This window comes from Micropterus salmoides, unplaced genomic scaffold (assembly GCF_014851395.1).
Source record: "Micropterus salmoides isolate LMB-PRFRI ecotype aquatic unplaced genomic scaffold, ASM1485139v1 Ms_hic_scaffold_20, whole genome shotgun sequence".
Taxonomy (NCBI): domain Eukaryota; kingdom Metazoa; phylum Chordata; class Actinopteri; order Centrarchiformes; family Centrarchidae; genus Micropterus; species Micropterus salmoides.
This window is the reverse complement of record NW_024041151.1, coordinates 8,928,320-8,942,660: the sequence shown is the minus strand read 5'-3', so window position 1 is coordinate 8,942,660 and position 14,341 is coordinate 8,928,320. Positions and strand designations below refer to the sequence as shown.

General features: G+C 40.4%; 2 protein-coding genes across 3 annotated transcripts; one reads left to right on the top strand and one right to left on the bottom strand.

Annotated features, from left to right (window-relative positions):
• Positions 1–1,418: 1,418 nt before the first annotated feature.
• On the top strand, positions 1,419–8,742 carry tor1 (torsin family 1). Of its 2 annotated transcripts, none has more exons than XM_038733736.1 (5): positions 1,419–1,744; positions 3,704–3,969; positions 4,076–4,251; positions 7,064–7,191; positions 7,294–8,742. In XM_038733736.1, exons 1-5 carry the CDS (start codon positions 1,534–1,536, stop codon positions 7,536–7,538), a joined length of 1,026 nt encoding a protein of 341 aa, XP_038589664.1. In that variant the 5' UTR covers positions 1,419–1,533; the 3' UTR covers positions 7,539–8,742. The 2 variants fall into 2 exon arrangements, with proteins under 2 accessions (XP_038589664.1, XP_038589665.1); XM_038733737.1 differs by lacking the exon at positions 1,419–1,744 and adding an exon at positions 2,055–2,356.
• Positions 8,743–10,249: 1,507 nt separating this feature from the next.
• nsa2 (NSA2 ribosome biogenesis homolog (S. cerevisiae)) lies at positions 10,250–14,169 on the bottom strand. The gene is made up of 6 exons (XM_038733738.1): positions 14,012–14,169; positions 12,700–12,887; positions 11,511–11,661; positions 11,215–11,394; positions 10,851–11,043; positions 10,250–10,558 (listed from the first exon to the last, which is right to left on the bottom strand). Exons 1-6 carry the CDS (start codon positions 14,012–14,014, stop codon positions 10,491–10,493), a joined length of 783 nt encoding a protein of 260 aa, XP_038589666.1. The 5' UTR covers positions 14,015–14,169; the 3' UTR covers positions 10,250–10,490.
• Positions 14,170–14,341: the final 172 nt, after the last annotated feature.

The window sequence follows — 14,341 nt, the reverse complement described above, 5'->3', positions numbered from 1 at the left end:
GGATGTTGTTCAGTGCCAGGGCTCTGAGGATATGCACTGGGGCATTCCGGACAGCGCCGATTCCAGCGTTGCTAGTTGAGGCAGGTGAGGCTACACTGAGACTGCGACGGACAAAATTAGTATTAAATTATTGGGCAAAATTAAAAGGATTTGGAACAGCTCTTCCATCATTTTCCATGCTAGAGCAGTGCTGAGAGATTGAAAAGGGGGGGGATAGGATTAATTGGGACACTTATATACAAATAGTAAATCTTTATTTAGAGAAGATGGGCTTGAGTGGGATAGAGGTAGGGCCGTCGGTATGCTGGCCAGCTGTTCCTCGATGGTTATGGCCAGAAGCTGACATTGATTTGTCTATTAAAGAGGCCATACAGATCGGTGAAATGGGAAATCCTGCAGTTTATGCAGAGGAACACCTAAGGAATAGATGGAAGTACTATAGAAGTGTATATACTGATGGGTTAAGAGACCCTGAAAGTAAAAGAGTGAGATTTGGCTTGTATGTTCCTCATGTTCAAATCTCTCAGTGTAGAAGAATCACTGACAGGATTTCAATATTCAATGCAGAATTGGTTGCATTATTGTGGGCACTGTGGTGGGTGGAGGAAGGGGGCTTGGACAAGGATATACTATGTACAGATTCCTTATCTGCTTGATGGCATTGGGTGGCGGTGAGGGTCGTAGAGCTAGGCCAGACATAATTGGGGAGATTTTAATGAATGAATTTTAATGATTTTTAAACTGGAGAGGCAAGGGTGTAGTGTGGGTTTTCTTTGGGTTCCAGCACATGTTGGGGTCAAGGGTAATGAGGTGGCAGACCGGGTAGCTAAGGCAAGTTTGAGCAGGGATAGTGTAGAGGTGCAGGTGCCACTGGGTAGGATGGAATGCTGCAGCATCCTCAGTGAGAGATTGAATCTTCTATGGCAACAAGAATGGGATGCAAACAAAAGTGGGAGAAAGCTGTACAACATTCAACCTGCAGTACAGCTCAGAAATAAAGGGGCCATGCCTCGGACGGATGAAGTTAAAGCGACAAGACTAAGACTGGGACATTGCGGGCTAGCAAGTGGACTGATGCTAGTGGGGAAGCATATAGATGGCAACTGTGAACACTGTGGAATCTTGGAATCTATACAACATGTACTAATTCACTGCCCACTCTATGCCAAGCAAAGGAGGGAATTATTCATAGAATTAGGCATATTTTCCATCAGAACACTGCTAAGTGACAGGGGAATTCAAAAGGAGAGATACAGGGAATTAATAAACTTCCTTAAACCCACAGGTCTATATCACAAGATATAGCTCTTAGGTAACAAAGTATGGCGATACTATACCGGTGGGAGGCAGTAATGCACTAAAACAGTGCCGAGACTGCCGGGAAAAAAAGAAAGAAGAAGAAGAAAACCACAGCCTGCCCCGCCCATCAGACTCCGCTGTGTTGACTCAGCCCACGTTAGTAAACAATTTCACGCGCTCACACCCATAACAGGCACACTGTGTGTGTTTTTTTATTTTTGAGCTTTAAGTTTGATGAAATGCGAAATGAAGCCGAAGAAGCGACACGTCCTGCTGCTCTGGATGCTCGTCTGCTCCGGCATGACGGAGGCGATCGAGCCCATCAGCACCAGCATAGCGGTCGGCATGGCTGCGGCTCTGACCGGGTTTCTAGCTAGCTACCAGAACATACTCTACTATTTCCACGAGTGCTGTCGACCCGAGTGGATTTCTTTCAACAGGACAGGTAAGCTAACAAAAGGAGGGAACTTATCCAGCTAACAACTAAAGTAAGCCACCACATTTGATTGTTTTGTCATGTTTTCTTACTTAATAACGGCTGTTTACTGGCTGTTATCAGCGATTGTTTTTTTTAAAGTTAGCCGAGCGGGTGCATCGGTTACACCGTCTGTTATCTTAATAAGAACCTAAATTGTATACGGTTAACTGTAATACTGTCAATCTATTTTATTATAATCAACATTGTTAAAACATGTCTGATCATGTTGTGTTGAACAGAGCTTTGTGTCGCGGGTGTATGACGTGTAAGCTAAGGAAGTTCCCCGTTGTAACGAAGCTAACGTTAGTTAGCCTGCTGTAATAGCGCGGGTTCACGGTCGTATTGTTGTTCTTTTACCTCATAAAACGACTGATGTCAGGAATTAAGTGGTTTCGACGATGAAAGTGGCACACTTGTATTTGTTGTTGCATATTTTTTCGTCAGCCTGTGTGCTGGTAAACGCGTTTGAGCCGATTACAACAACAGTGGTTTTAGGTGTCGGTGCGACTCTGGGGGGCATCATCTGGAAATATTTAAATGAAAAATGCGATCAGAAATGGATAGCCTTCAATTCAACAGGTGAGCACATGCAGCATGTGAATGTGTACACAGTTGCGAGGTGTGAATATTTTGATTTAACGCGACTAAAAGGGAAACATCTGTAATCTTAATTATTTAATTACGTGACGTTAAAGCCACAACGGCAATGAAAGTTAAGTGACTTTGGTGGGGGTTTTTTTACCGTCGTAAACCGTTGAAAAATAAATTGGAGAGTAAATTTCCTCTTAACAATAACCACCGTTGGCCCATTCCGGTGTCGTGCCGAAAACTGATTGCCGTCTGCTGGAGCTGTATTGCCCAGACTCTTCAATCACTTTCTGGCAAGTGAAATGGCCTACTGCATTTTTTGGGTTGTATTGGCCATTTAAAGGTATTTTAAGAGGTAAAAAGTACTAGGTGAGCTATAATCTGTCAAATATAACTCTTCTGAATGAAATCAACTAATTTCAGGGCAGAAACACTTTTCAGCATGACACCTGTCTCCATTAAATTTGCGACAATGCACACCACGCTTCCCTAAAGCCAGAGGCAACGTCTTCCTTGCTTGTTTTGTTAATTTCCTAAAGATATTTAGTTTACTGTCACATAAAACAAAAAGTGCAGAAAATCATCTCAATTGAGAATCTGGAATTAGGCAGTGTTTTGAATATTGCTCTTTAAAAAATCACAATCAAAATAGTTGCAGGTTCATCTTGACTAATCCATTTGCAGAATCATATTTCAGCACTTAAAATTAATCCTTTTTTATGTAATAAAACCTGAAACTTGAGAAAATGTGCAAATTTCAAACAGCAGAGACCTACGTGGTCTTGCACCAGCCTGTTTTGGCTGACAGCTTGCAATGTATGAACCAGGACAGACCCTTGGGTGCACTGGCAAGACTCTTAGTTGTCTGGGGATGAGATAAGATGAGCCTTGATTGATTCCCAAATTCAGAGCTGAGAGCAGATTAAAGTGTTGGTGTGTTTAAACATAAACTTAAAACTTACCTCTTCAGCCTTTTGATTTGAATGTTTATGCCCGGCAACTTCATTTAATCATATTCTTCTTTCAATGTGTGGCATTTCTGTTTGTGTGCATCAGTCCAATACCATTCCTGTTATTATATATGTGTAACGTCTTATTATCAGCGAGTATCTTTGATACACTTTCACTATACAAATTAAGTTTAATTTGATACATTTAATGACTGGCTCTTGTTTAAGTTATCACCTAATAACAAAATGGATCATGACACGAGATGAAACAAGATTTTGGTGGCTGACCAACTCAGCTAAAAATTTCCTGAGGGAGGTATTGGAAAGGTGTTTCACTCAGGTGTTTGCAGCCACTAGTCCTGTTGACTTTCCGCTGTGCACTCTCCAGGTCTCCAGGCTGACCTGGAAAGGAAACTGTTCGGACAGCACATTGCGTCACGCATCATCCTGAAAGCTGTGAGTGGATTCATGAGCAACGACAACCCGAAGAAGCCCCTGGTGCTCTCTCTGCACGGATGGACCGGCACAGGGAAGAACTTTGTTAGTAACCTGATTGCTGAAAACATTTACAAGGAGGGAATGGACAGCAGCTTTGTTCATGTTTTCACAGCGGAGCTTCACTTCCCACATGTGGGTCAATTGGATACGTACAAGGTATGATGACAAAAATGTGTAGAAACCAATTTCTTGAAATGAAACACAGTGACTTTGTTCTGTTTGATCTACTGTATGAATTTAATGTGCTGCTTTTTCTCCTCAGTCTCAGTTACAACAGTGGATCAAAGGCAATGTCACCAACTGTGAACGCTCCATGTTCATCTTTGATGAGATGGACAAGATGCATCCTGGATTGATTGACAGCATAAAGCCGTACCTGGACTACTATGAAAAGCTGGATGGAGTTTCATATCGGAAATCCATCTTCATCTTTCTCAGGTAAATAGCTGAAGGAATTCCCTAAGTCTGCAAGTCAAAGTTTTTCATTTGAACCACGGAAAGATATCAATCCAGGGAACAGAAGTGTCACTTGTTTGTAGTATGACATTAATAGCATGTACTGAAAAGAAGAAGGGAAAAAAATGGCTTAGAATAGTTGTATTGTAATAATGCATTAAGAAAGGTCAATTGGAGGTATGAAATTGGAGGAGCTGTATGCCACATTCACTGCTACTAAATGTCGCACTAGAGAACTAGTATCTCAGTCAAAAACAAATGAGTGCTCCAGCCCACCAGACTCCATTGAGAAAAACAGTAATTTTTCCTCGCAGGTCATCATAAAACAGACGTCATTAAAACTAGATAGAATCGACCAACTCCGGTTTAGTCTAAATAAACACTTGATTCACAGCTTTAGATGGGAAAAGAAACAGCCGTTGTATTGCTCTCCTTAAAGCTAACAGACTCGTTTGCACCAGCATCCACGTGAGGCTGGACCAACTCCAGAAACAAAGAACAGAGAAGCTCAGATAACAACAACCACAGAGGGGATGTGATGTCATTACTCCACTACATATTTACATAGCTTCACTCCTGTCCCATCCTGCTCCCACAAAACTACTCCCGTCCCAATCTCAAAAGAATGAGTCCCGTCCCATCCTTTCCCCATCCCGTGATGAATGGTGAAATTGACTCCCATCCTGCGGGAATCTCACAAGAATCCCTGTCACAGGATTCCTAAAAATTTGCTGCTGTATTAATGTTCATCTCCTTTACGGACATTTAAACTGAGCATTTACTAAATTTTCTTTCACTTAAACAACAAAATGTATGCGCAAGAACATAATGCTAAACTTGGTGATGTTTAATGTAACTCTAGCAGACTTTTTACAATGGTAGTGATACTATGTGCTCAGTTTGAGGAGATGGTTTTTTTAGAAGTTGCATTTAACAATAATGAAAAAAAACTGATGCATTCATTGTAGAACATTTTTGAACCAGTTTGCAGTGTTTGAGATATATTTGGTTGCAATATGCTCTGTCCTGCTTATATAGTTCAACCTTCACTTTCAATATTTCTTTAAGAAAATACCAGCAATTTATTAATTCTAATAATCTGTGAAAAGCTGCAAAGAGGTGCTACGCTGAAAAGCTAAATAACAGCTTTGCAGCCAACGACCCTGCGTCAGTGTGGAGAAGCCTACAGGCACTCACAAACTACAAGAGACCATCCCCAACACTGCTGGTACGCAACGACTGGCAGACGAGCTGAATGGTTTCCACTGTAGCTTTGAAAAGCCCAGAGTCACACCTCTCCCCCACTCCAACGCCATCTTCAAACAGTCACCTTTCCCCTCTGCACTCAAGATCTGTGAAGAGGACGTGAGCCACCTCTTCCAAAAGCAGAAGATCAGGAAGGCTCCTGGACCTGACGGTGTGTCACCATCGTGCCTGAAAATCTGTGCGGACCAGCTGGCCCCCATCTTCACTCAGATCTTCAACAAATCACTAGAGCTGTGTGAAGTTCCCTCCTGCTTCAAACGCTCCAGTCATCCCGGTCCCAAAAAAACCCTCCATCTCTGGACTAAATGACTACAGACCTGTCGCCCTGACATCTGTAGTCATGAAGTCCTTTGAAAGACTGGTGTTGGCCCACCTGAAGGACATTACAGGCCCCCTGCTGGACCCCCTGCAGTTTGCCTACAGGGCTAACAGGTCAGTGAATGATGCAGTCAACTTGGGTCTGCATCACATCCTGCAACACCTCGACTCTCCAGAGACATATGCTAGGATCCTGTTTGTGGACATCAGCTCGGCGTTCAACACCATCATCCCGGACATCCTCAGCACCAAACCCACCCAGCTCACTGTGCCAGCCTCCACCTGTCAGTGGATCACAGACTTCCTGACTGACCTGAGTCAGCAGGTGAGGCTGGGAAACATCCCATACAACACCCGGACTATCAGCACTGGCGCCCCCCAGGGGTGTGTGCTCTCCCCACTGCCACTGAGTTATACATTTCCAGAGTCAGGAAACGAGCAGGAAACATCACTGCAGATCCATTTCACCTCGGACACAACCTGTTCCAGTTCCTCTCCTCTGGTAGGCGCTACAGAGCACTGTACGCCAAAACCAACAGACTCAGGAACAGTTTCTTCCCACAAGCCATCACTCTGATGAACAGCTGATTTCTGACTCACAGTGTCAGGAACAATTCCTGTGCAATAACCCAGTAACTCTGTCTCTAATCAGCACCTGTTTACTAGTTTCCACTTATTATTTATTTATTCACCATTCTCTATTTCAGTGCTGTTCATGCTATGTCATATTGTATATACTGTATACCAATACACCTACCTCAGGTCATAAGGTCATAGGTCTTATTTATTTATTTCCAGCATCCTTTGCACTATGCTCCATCACACTGTGTACATGTGTACATGTATGTGTACTTGTATATCATATCCACCTTCAACATGTACATAATGAGAATAGTTTACTCTGATCACTGCACTATTTGTCAATATGTCTATATTGTTTTGTTCATACTGTGTATATTAGTGTTGTCTACTCTGTAGTTTGTGTCTGATTTTATTATTATTTTATTATTGTATTATTGTATAAGTAAGCACATCGTGAGCAATGTACAATCCTGAGTCAGATTCCTTGTATGTGTACACATACCTGGCAATAAAACTGATTCTGATTAATAACAAGTTCGAAAAAGAAGAATTAGTATATTTGTATGTGTTGAATTGGTTGTTGATAAATGTAAATAGTAGTAACACCAGGCGTTTCTGATTTTTCTAGCAATGCTGGAGGTGAGAACATTGTACAGACGGCGTTAGATTTCTGGAAAGCAGGACAAATTCGAGAAGAAATAGAGCTAAAAGACCTGGAAACGGTGCTCTCTGTATCGGTGTTCAACAGCAAGAACAGTGAGTATGAATTAAATGAATTCTTTGTGTTGCCGTATACGTTGGAGTCTGTGTCATTCAGATACCAGATATGACTTGAAATATCTGTATCTCCTCCTGTAGGTGGCTTGCGGCATGCAAGTCTGATTGACAAGAACCTGGTGGACTTCTTCGTCCCTTTTCTGCCTCTAGAGTACCGGCACGTCGTCCAGTGCGCCTTGGCTGAGATGAAAGCCAGAGGGCTTCGGCCAAACCAGGAAGTGGCCGACCTGGTGGCCAGAGACTTAGTCTATTTCCCCAAATCTGAGAGAGTTTTCTCTGTCAAAGGCTGCAAGACGATACAGAGCAAACTGGACTACTACACATAATGTCAACATCTGATGGACACAACGTTCAATCACTGTGTGCACTTTTTAAAGGAAAATGCTCTCGGCCAAATGACTGAGAGGAAGCCAAGCTGATAGAACTCTGAAGAGGTCTCTGCGGAGGTTTCTGTGTCTGAGCCCTTGGCCACATGAACGATTTCAGCAGGCTTTCTCTAATGTCGCATCTCGCTTACACCAACTGAAGAGGCTGATGAAAGAGCACAGTGCCAGTTGAATGAAAAAATAATAAGATGGAAATGCTATCCTTTGTAACTGATTAAGTTAAGGGTTTGATCTCTGCCTTCTTGTCACACCACAATGAGTCTCAAGGACGGTTTTGTTCTTTTTGATGACCAACAGGGCGTCTGTCAGTGAAACTATGGCATGTCACTATTGTGCACTTCTTTTTTTTTTTATGTGTACTCCATATACATATATATAATTTGTACGCTTGTGTCCATATCCACCATATCAGTTTATACTCTAAAGTTGGCCATGGTGGGCAGGGCAGGGTCGTCTGCAGGGCTCACTATTCAAATACGTAATGCAGAAAATTCTGTTTATATGTATCATATCATAATCAACATTAGAAAGCTGTTTTTATACAGTGCAGCCACACAGTTTTAATATCTCATTTGGTTAATATGGTCATTACAAACAGATTTTGTTTAATGTAATATACACTGTAACTGATATGGATGTGTCCATAGTGAAACATTTCCAGATGTTATTTTGCCTTAAGAGTTTTTGAACAGCTACATTTGGACACTTGTGTATGAACTTGCAACACACATTTCTTTTTTAATTCTTAAAATGCAGACAGTTCGGAATACTAAATGTTGATTATCCAATTAGTTTGATTTAAAATGTAGCAAAAAAATCTTTTTTTCAAAACACAATACTCTGTAACTTTGTTTTTAAAGAGGAGGAAGTGTTAAGTCTGTCCTTTTCATATTGTGGAAGGAAATGTTCCCTTAGGTTCTCAAAATCCGACACGTTTGTCGTCAGGTTTTGAAACCACAAAAAAAAGAGAGAAAAAAAGTCACAAATTTTTCTTTACAATTGCTCAGTTACCTGTAGGTGAAGGGGCTTTTAGTGGACTGTGAAAGAACATTGTTGGTGTGAAAGGAGAGCAAACACTGGCGAGCTTCTCTACTGTAAACACACCAGACAAACAAATCACAAATAAAATGAGATTTTCTTAGTGTCACTGTTTTTTAATGCACGCTTCTCACCAGTCTGAGAAATACTGTGTTCATGTGCTTGTGTTAGTGTCTCATGTAAAATACCAAACTTTTTTTATTTCACAAACATTTATCTTCACTTTGAACTGCAATCATTCAGATGTGGCTCTCCTCTTTTCTCTATGACATTTGGCGTGAAATAGGAGTGACACAATAATCAAATAGCTTGCAAAACACTACTGTGCAAAGTGCAGCTCTGGGCTAAATGCTGTTGTTAATGCATATTGTTTTTGCACGTCTATCTATAAAGCTCTCACATTGTAATACATACATTCCAAATTATAAAATCACATAGTTTACACTAATAGACAGTCACTACATTTTATAGCTATACTAGTTTATTTTGCATTACACTCACTGTGTTGTTGGATAAATGATTGTTGTTTATGGCCAGATAAATGATGCCAGACTTTCCACACAGAATCCCCAGATTGGTGCTCAGCTTGGCACCAGGTCTGAGGCCTGTTTTGCAAATCTATAGTCTGTTTGGTTTTGATCCATCGATGACCTGCAGAAATCTGCAGCCCTCCAAGATAGATCCTTCTGCTCCAGATGCCTTGTGCTTTTAGAAGCTATTCAATTGTAAGCTGCTTCCTGCCATATTCTCCCTCAAACAATGACACGTAAAGCTTGGTAGTTAAGTGCTGTTTGACTCCCTTTTGGGCTGACATTTTCTATGAAAATAATAGATTACAGTTATACTGATAAATATTGATGTACTGTGTTTCCATTGACCACCCTGTAGTTTTATAGCTCAGATCTGGCCAGAAGATATTAGGGAAAACTATATGCTCAGCAGAGGGAAAGAGCATACACCATGTTTAATGAACGTAATACTTTACTTTAATCCAGAAACATCTCAACTAGAGCTGTTGTTCATCTTATGTCACCCAATAGGTCACATCTGCCCAGGTATTACTTCAGATTACTGCAATGAAATCAGTCCACTACTTTTGAATATAAGGAGACTGCTACCTAAAGTGGAATATTTTAGTGATACCGTGCCTCTGTAAGATGTGTTAAAATTATACAGTTTGCATCTACTACCTGAGGTGCTGGTAACAAACTACAAAATATATGATCACATTTATTGCAGGGTCATTTTATTGTACAATTTTTGTTGTGTCCTTTGTTGCCATTTCATTTTTCATGTTATATTGAATGTGTTGTTCCGTTTCTGTGTTGTGTCCCTCTTCATAAACATTAATGAACTGACATTTTCAAACCATGCAGGAATTAATCTGATTACATTAGCTATGAGGTGATTTCATGGAACAGCTTAATCCCGTTGGTAGGATCACACCTCGCTTGTTATTCACAATGAGCTCTGTTTCTTAGCCTCCTTTATTAAACATCTCTGGACCAACAGGATATCAGCACGGGTCTGTGTTGCTGAGGCAGATAAGTAGCTTAACTGCTTAAATATTCACTTATTATGTGGAATATGTGGAAAAGAAAGTGAAACGTATCTTGTGTCATATCATGTTTATTTATATGAACTTTAACTCATTAATCACCCTATTTTATTTTCCTTTGAGCATCCTCCTGTTAGAAAAACTGTCGTGTTGCCAAGTGCAGCATCAGCGATCTTCCTGACAGTCCCGTGATTTGAAGCCCATTGCTTGTTGCATCTTTGTGTTCTTGGTTGTAATCAACACTCCTTGTTTAAATTTAGAGTTACCAGGCACAGTCTGTATAAAGGTCAAGAGTCTTATACCAGCAGGACTGCATTGATGCAGCCATCGTTCTCTGGGTTATTTGTCACCTGGGCGTATTTACCTGGGAAGTAAAAGAAATTTCTTTGTTACAACATCTCATGTTGTTTACAACATCAGGTGTCTTGCACATGCATTTGTACAAAGCTATGGATCAAATTTGCTAGGTTTTTATGGCAATATCTCACATGTTTATCAAGTTATTAAGCCTCTAAACTGAAAATGGAAGCTGGATTTATTGTTTAAACATGTTTCTGACATATTTCCAAAAGTAGGTAATAAACACATTACTGTTACTGAGTGTGTGATTACACTGTCCAATGGACTTATGGATTCACACAAAATTAAGCACTCACCCCAGATAACCTTTCCTCCTTGTGTGACCAGGCCCAGCTCGCTGACATTGACCTCTATGACTGTTCCTTTTGTGATGACTCCTAGAGAAGTGTAGAGGGGCGAGGACGGGTTCTTCTTCACTCCGAGGATGGGTAGGCAGAATGTGGCCTTCAGCTCTGGATGTGTGACATGAGCCTTCTTAAACCGCAAACCCTGAAGTAGAATAAAGAGAGGGAGGTCATTTAGGAGGAGTAGGCACTTAAAACAGAAATGCACAATTTAACCTGAACATTAATCCTAAAGGCATGTGTAGAAACATTGTTACAGATTAGTGAAGAATTAACACGACAAAATATTTCAAGTCAAACTATACTGTGAACTTACCATGGGTCTGATGAAACGCTCATATTTTGGAGGTTTACGGGTGAATCCGTCGCCGACAAAGCAAACTTTGGTGACCATTCTCTTCCAGGCTTTCTTTTGTCTCTTTCCAGTTTTGATGACTTTAAGCACTTCGGTCTCTCCCTGGGCACGTACCTTTGGCAGTGGAACCTCCCATTTACCCTACAGAAAACATTACACATTCATCAGACGGTTTACATAAAAGCAAGAAATATTTACTGTGGCATGTTATGAGACAACCAGCGGAAAATGGTGAGCAGATTTCAGCTGATACTTACAGCCTTCTCTTTCCTCTTCTGTTTGATCATGTTGGAGAGGACCTTAGCACGGGACTGTCCCTCTCTGTCCAACAGGTAGGCTGGCACTGCTCCCGATGGGGTCTTGTCATCATCCTTCTGCTTGGTCTTCCTCTGTTCATGCATTTTGATGCTGCAAAGATACAAGTCAGAATTGTCTGGCAGTTCATTTAAGTAAGTAAGTGAAGTTTATTAATATAGCACATTTCACAGACATATGGGGTCACAAAGTGCTTTACAGCAAATAAAAGAACAAAATGACAACTGCATGTAAAAGGTCACAATACCACAAAATTAGAAGACAGCAAGAGCACATTGCTAAATTAAAAGCTTGTTTAAAAATAGGGATGCACTGAAATTAAAAGTAAATTACATGTGTCCATTTGCTTTTAATGTACACATGTAATATGTTTTATACTTTCTGTGAATATAATACAATTAATCTTATTTCCATACCGTATAGACACCTTATTTTTAAACCCAGCCGTTGCCATGTGTGTATCCTCACGCTAAATTCATCAAGTCTGACCCAATTTGATAAAAAAAAAAAATTTGTATGTGGTTCTCGTATCGCGTAACATGAAGACTTCACAGCCTCTCTTCAGGCAGGACTCTCATACTGCAACACTAGTCTTTGTAAAGACAGAAAATGACAGGATAGAATCGCTAACCTGCCTGTCAGCTCGCACTGGTCCGTTTCAGTGGATTTCATTCTCAGAAACGAGTGACCAAAACACTCAAAGCAGGTTAGAACGTTTTCTAAGCCTTTTCTAAGAAGTCAGCCACAGATAATGTGGATGTGCTAGGAGACAATTCAGCAGACCAGTTTCTGCAAACGGCAATTTTTGCGTCTTTCTCGGACACTTTAAAATGATTGCACACTGCCGACATGTCAACGCAATTGTTCGGTAAAATTTATTTCGTCTTTAGACGTATTAGGCCAAACACCAGCAATTAATTTCGGTGGCCGAACATGTTTTTTAAAATGTTTTAAGACGTGTTTTGGGAATGGTTAAAAAAATGTTGGCATGAAGACCTCAGAGATCAACCAGGGGTGTGTGCATGTAAAAGGTTGTGAATGTTTTGTATTTGGCATAGTTTTCATGGCTTGTTTATTAAAGCAGCCAGCATTTATAAAGACAACCCCAGTTGTTCCTCTGTTTATACTCACGTCTTCTTCATCTGGATCTTCTCTGCATGTCTCTGTTTGTGGTACAGTTTGGCCTTCAAACCAATTAACTTCCTGGCTTTTTGAGACCGCTCATGGACCTCACGGCTCTCCTTCTTCCTTTTCCTTTCATGGTGGTCCAAACGGTAGCCATGCCGCTTGCGGTGTAACTCAATGTGCTCGTTCTGGGGCTACGAGAGAAAAAGAAAACATTTAATGAACTTGATTACGAAGACTGATAAATGCACAGGTTTGGTTTGGTACAGAAATCTACAGTTTATAGTTCCAAGTAAAAATTAGCAATTAGGATGCCGCATACAGTATAGATGCTTTAATGTGGGCAGACATTAGAGCCTGCTAATGGTGGAAATTTGAGAAACTGACATGGAGTAAAGCTGTGTTTGCAAATTTTACATTTAACCTCTGGATTACATGTTGCATACATTTTTAGAAGCTTTCATTATTTAAACAGGCACATAACTAAAGGTCTTTGACAACCAATCTACATCGTTTGTCATTTTTCAAGCAAATATGCCAAACATTCTCTGGTTCAGGCTTCTCAAATGTGACAAATTCAAGAAGTCAAGGATTCAAGATAATTTAATTGTCATTTTATGATAGGGTTGTAAAATGAAATTCCATTTGCAACTCCCTTCTGCTACATAGCAGACAATAAACAGTCAATATACAATACAATAATCATAAAAAAGGTAAACAGAAATAAACTGATAATAATCTGATGGTTACCTCTGTTTTATATCTATGCTATGCTTCTGGGATTGTTGATGAGCAATCAAGCAATTTAAAGACGTCACTTTGGGCTCTGAGAAATCATGATTTGGCAGATTTCTCAATAATGAAAATCATGGTTAATTGCAATCCGAATCTATCAATCTCTCGTTTAATCGTATGGTAACACGAATGCCAGAAACGCCTCCAAACCAATCCAGATAGATAGCGAATTACTATTTGATAACTAGATTGGGCACATAAATGAAATCTACACTGCATAAAACCTAACGTTAATGGCTATTCACACGAATGTTAAACTAAAAGGTTTTGACCTTTTGACGTTAGGTAAGTAACGTACAAGTAAACAAGTAGTACACGAATTTTCAGAAAAATCGTTCATGCTCATACACATTTTATTTAAATCTCAGTCAGTGGAGGCCCGCTGGTTTCAATATAAACACTTTCCACACCAGCCCGTCACCCTGCCACATGTGAACTAAAGCTAATGCTAGCACAATATGCTAACCCGTTAAACGGCCTGGTAAAAGTAAAAAAATACAATTAGAAACGGTTGCTTTCTTACCATTTTGAGTGTAAGGAGTTAGGTGTTTCAGTGAATATGTCACAGGCGGTACCAGTTGAAAAAAACGCAGAATATTTGGTGTTTTGCTGTGAGGCTGGGGTCCTTTAGATGTTGTTTTCCCCAAAGCCGATACTTAGAGGAAGTACGTCATCCTAACGTAACCGGTTGTCCGTTGGTTTAAAATGAACGGCTTCGGATTAAGAACAGTTTACCGTGAATCGTAACCGTTTTATAGACAAAAATACATTTATTAATAAATATTGTTAAGAAAAATATGTATAACTGTATGTACGTATGTTAAACAATTTTACAATTGTTAATATTTACGCA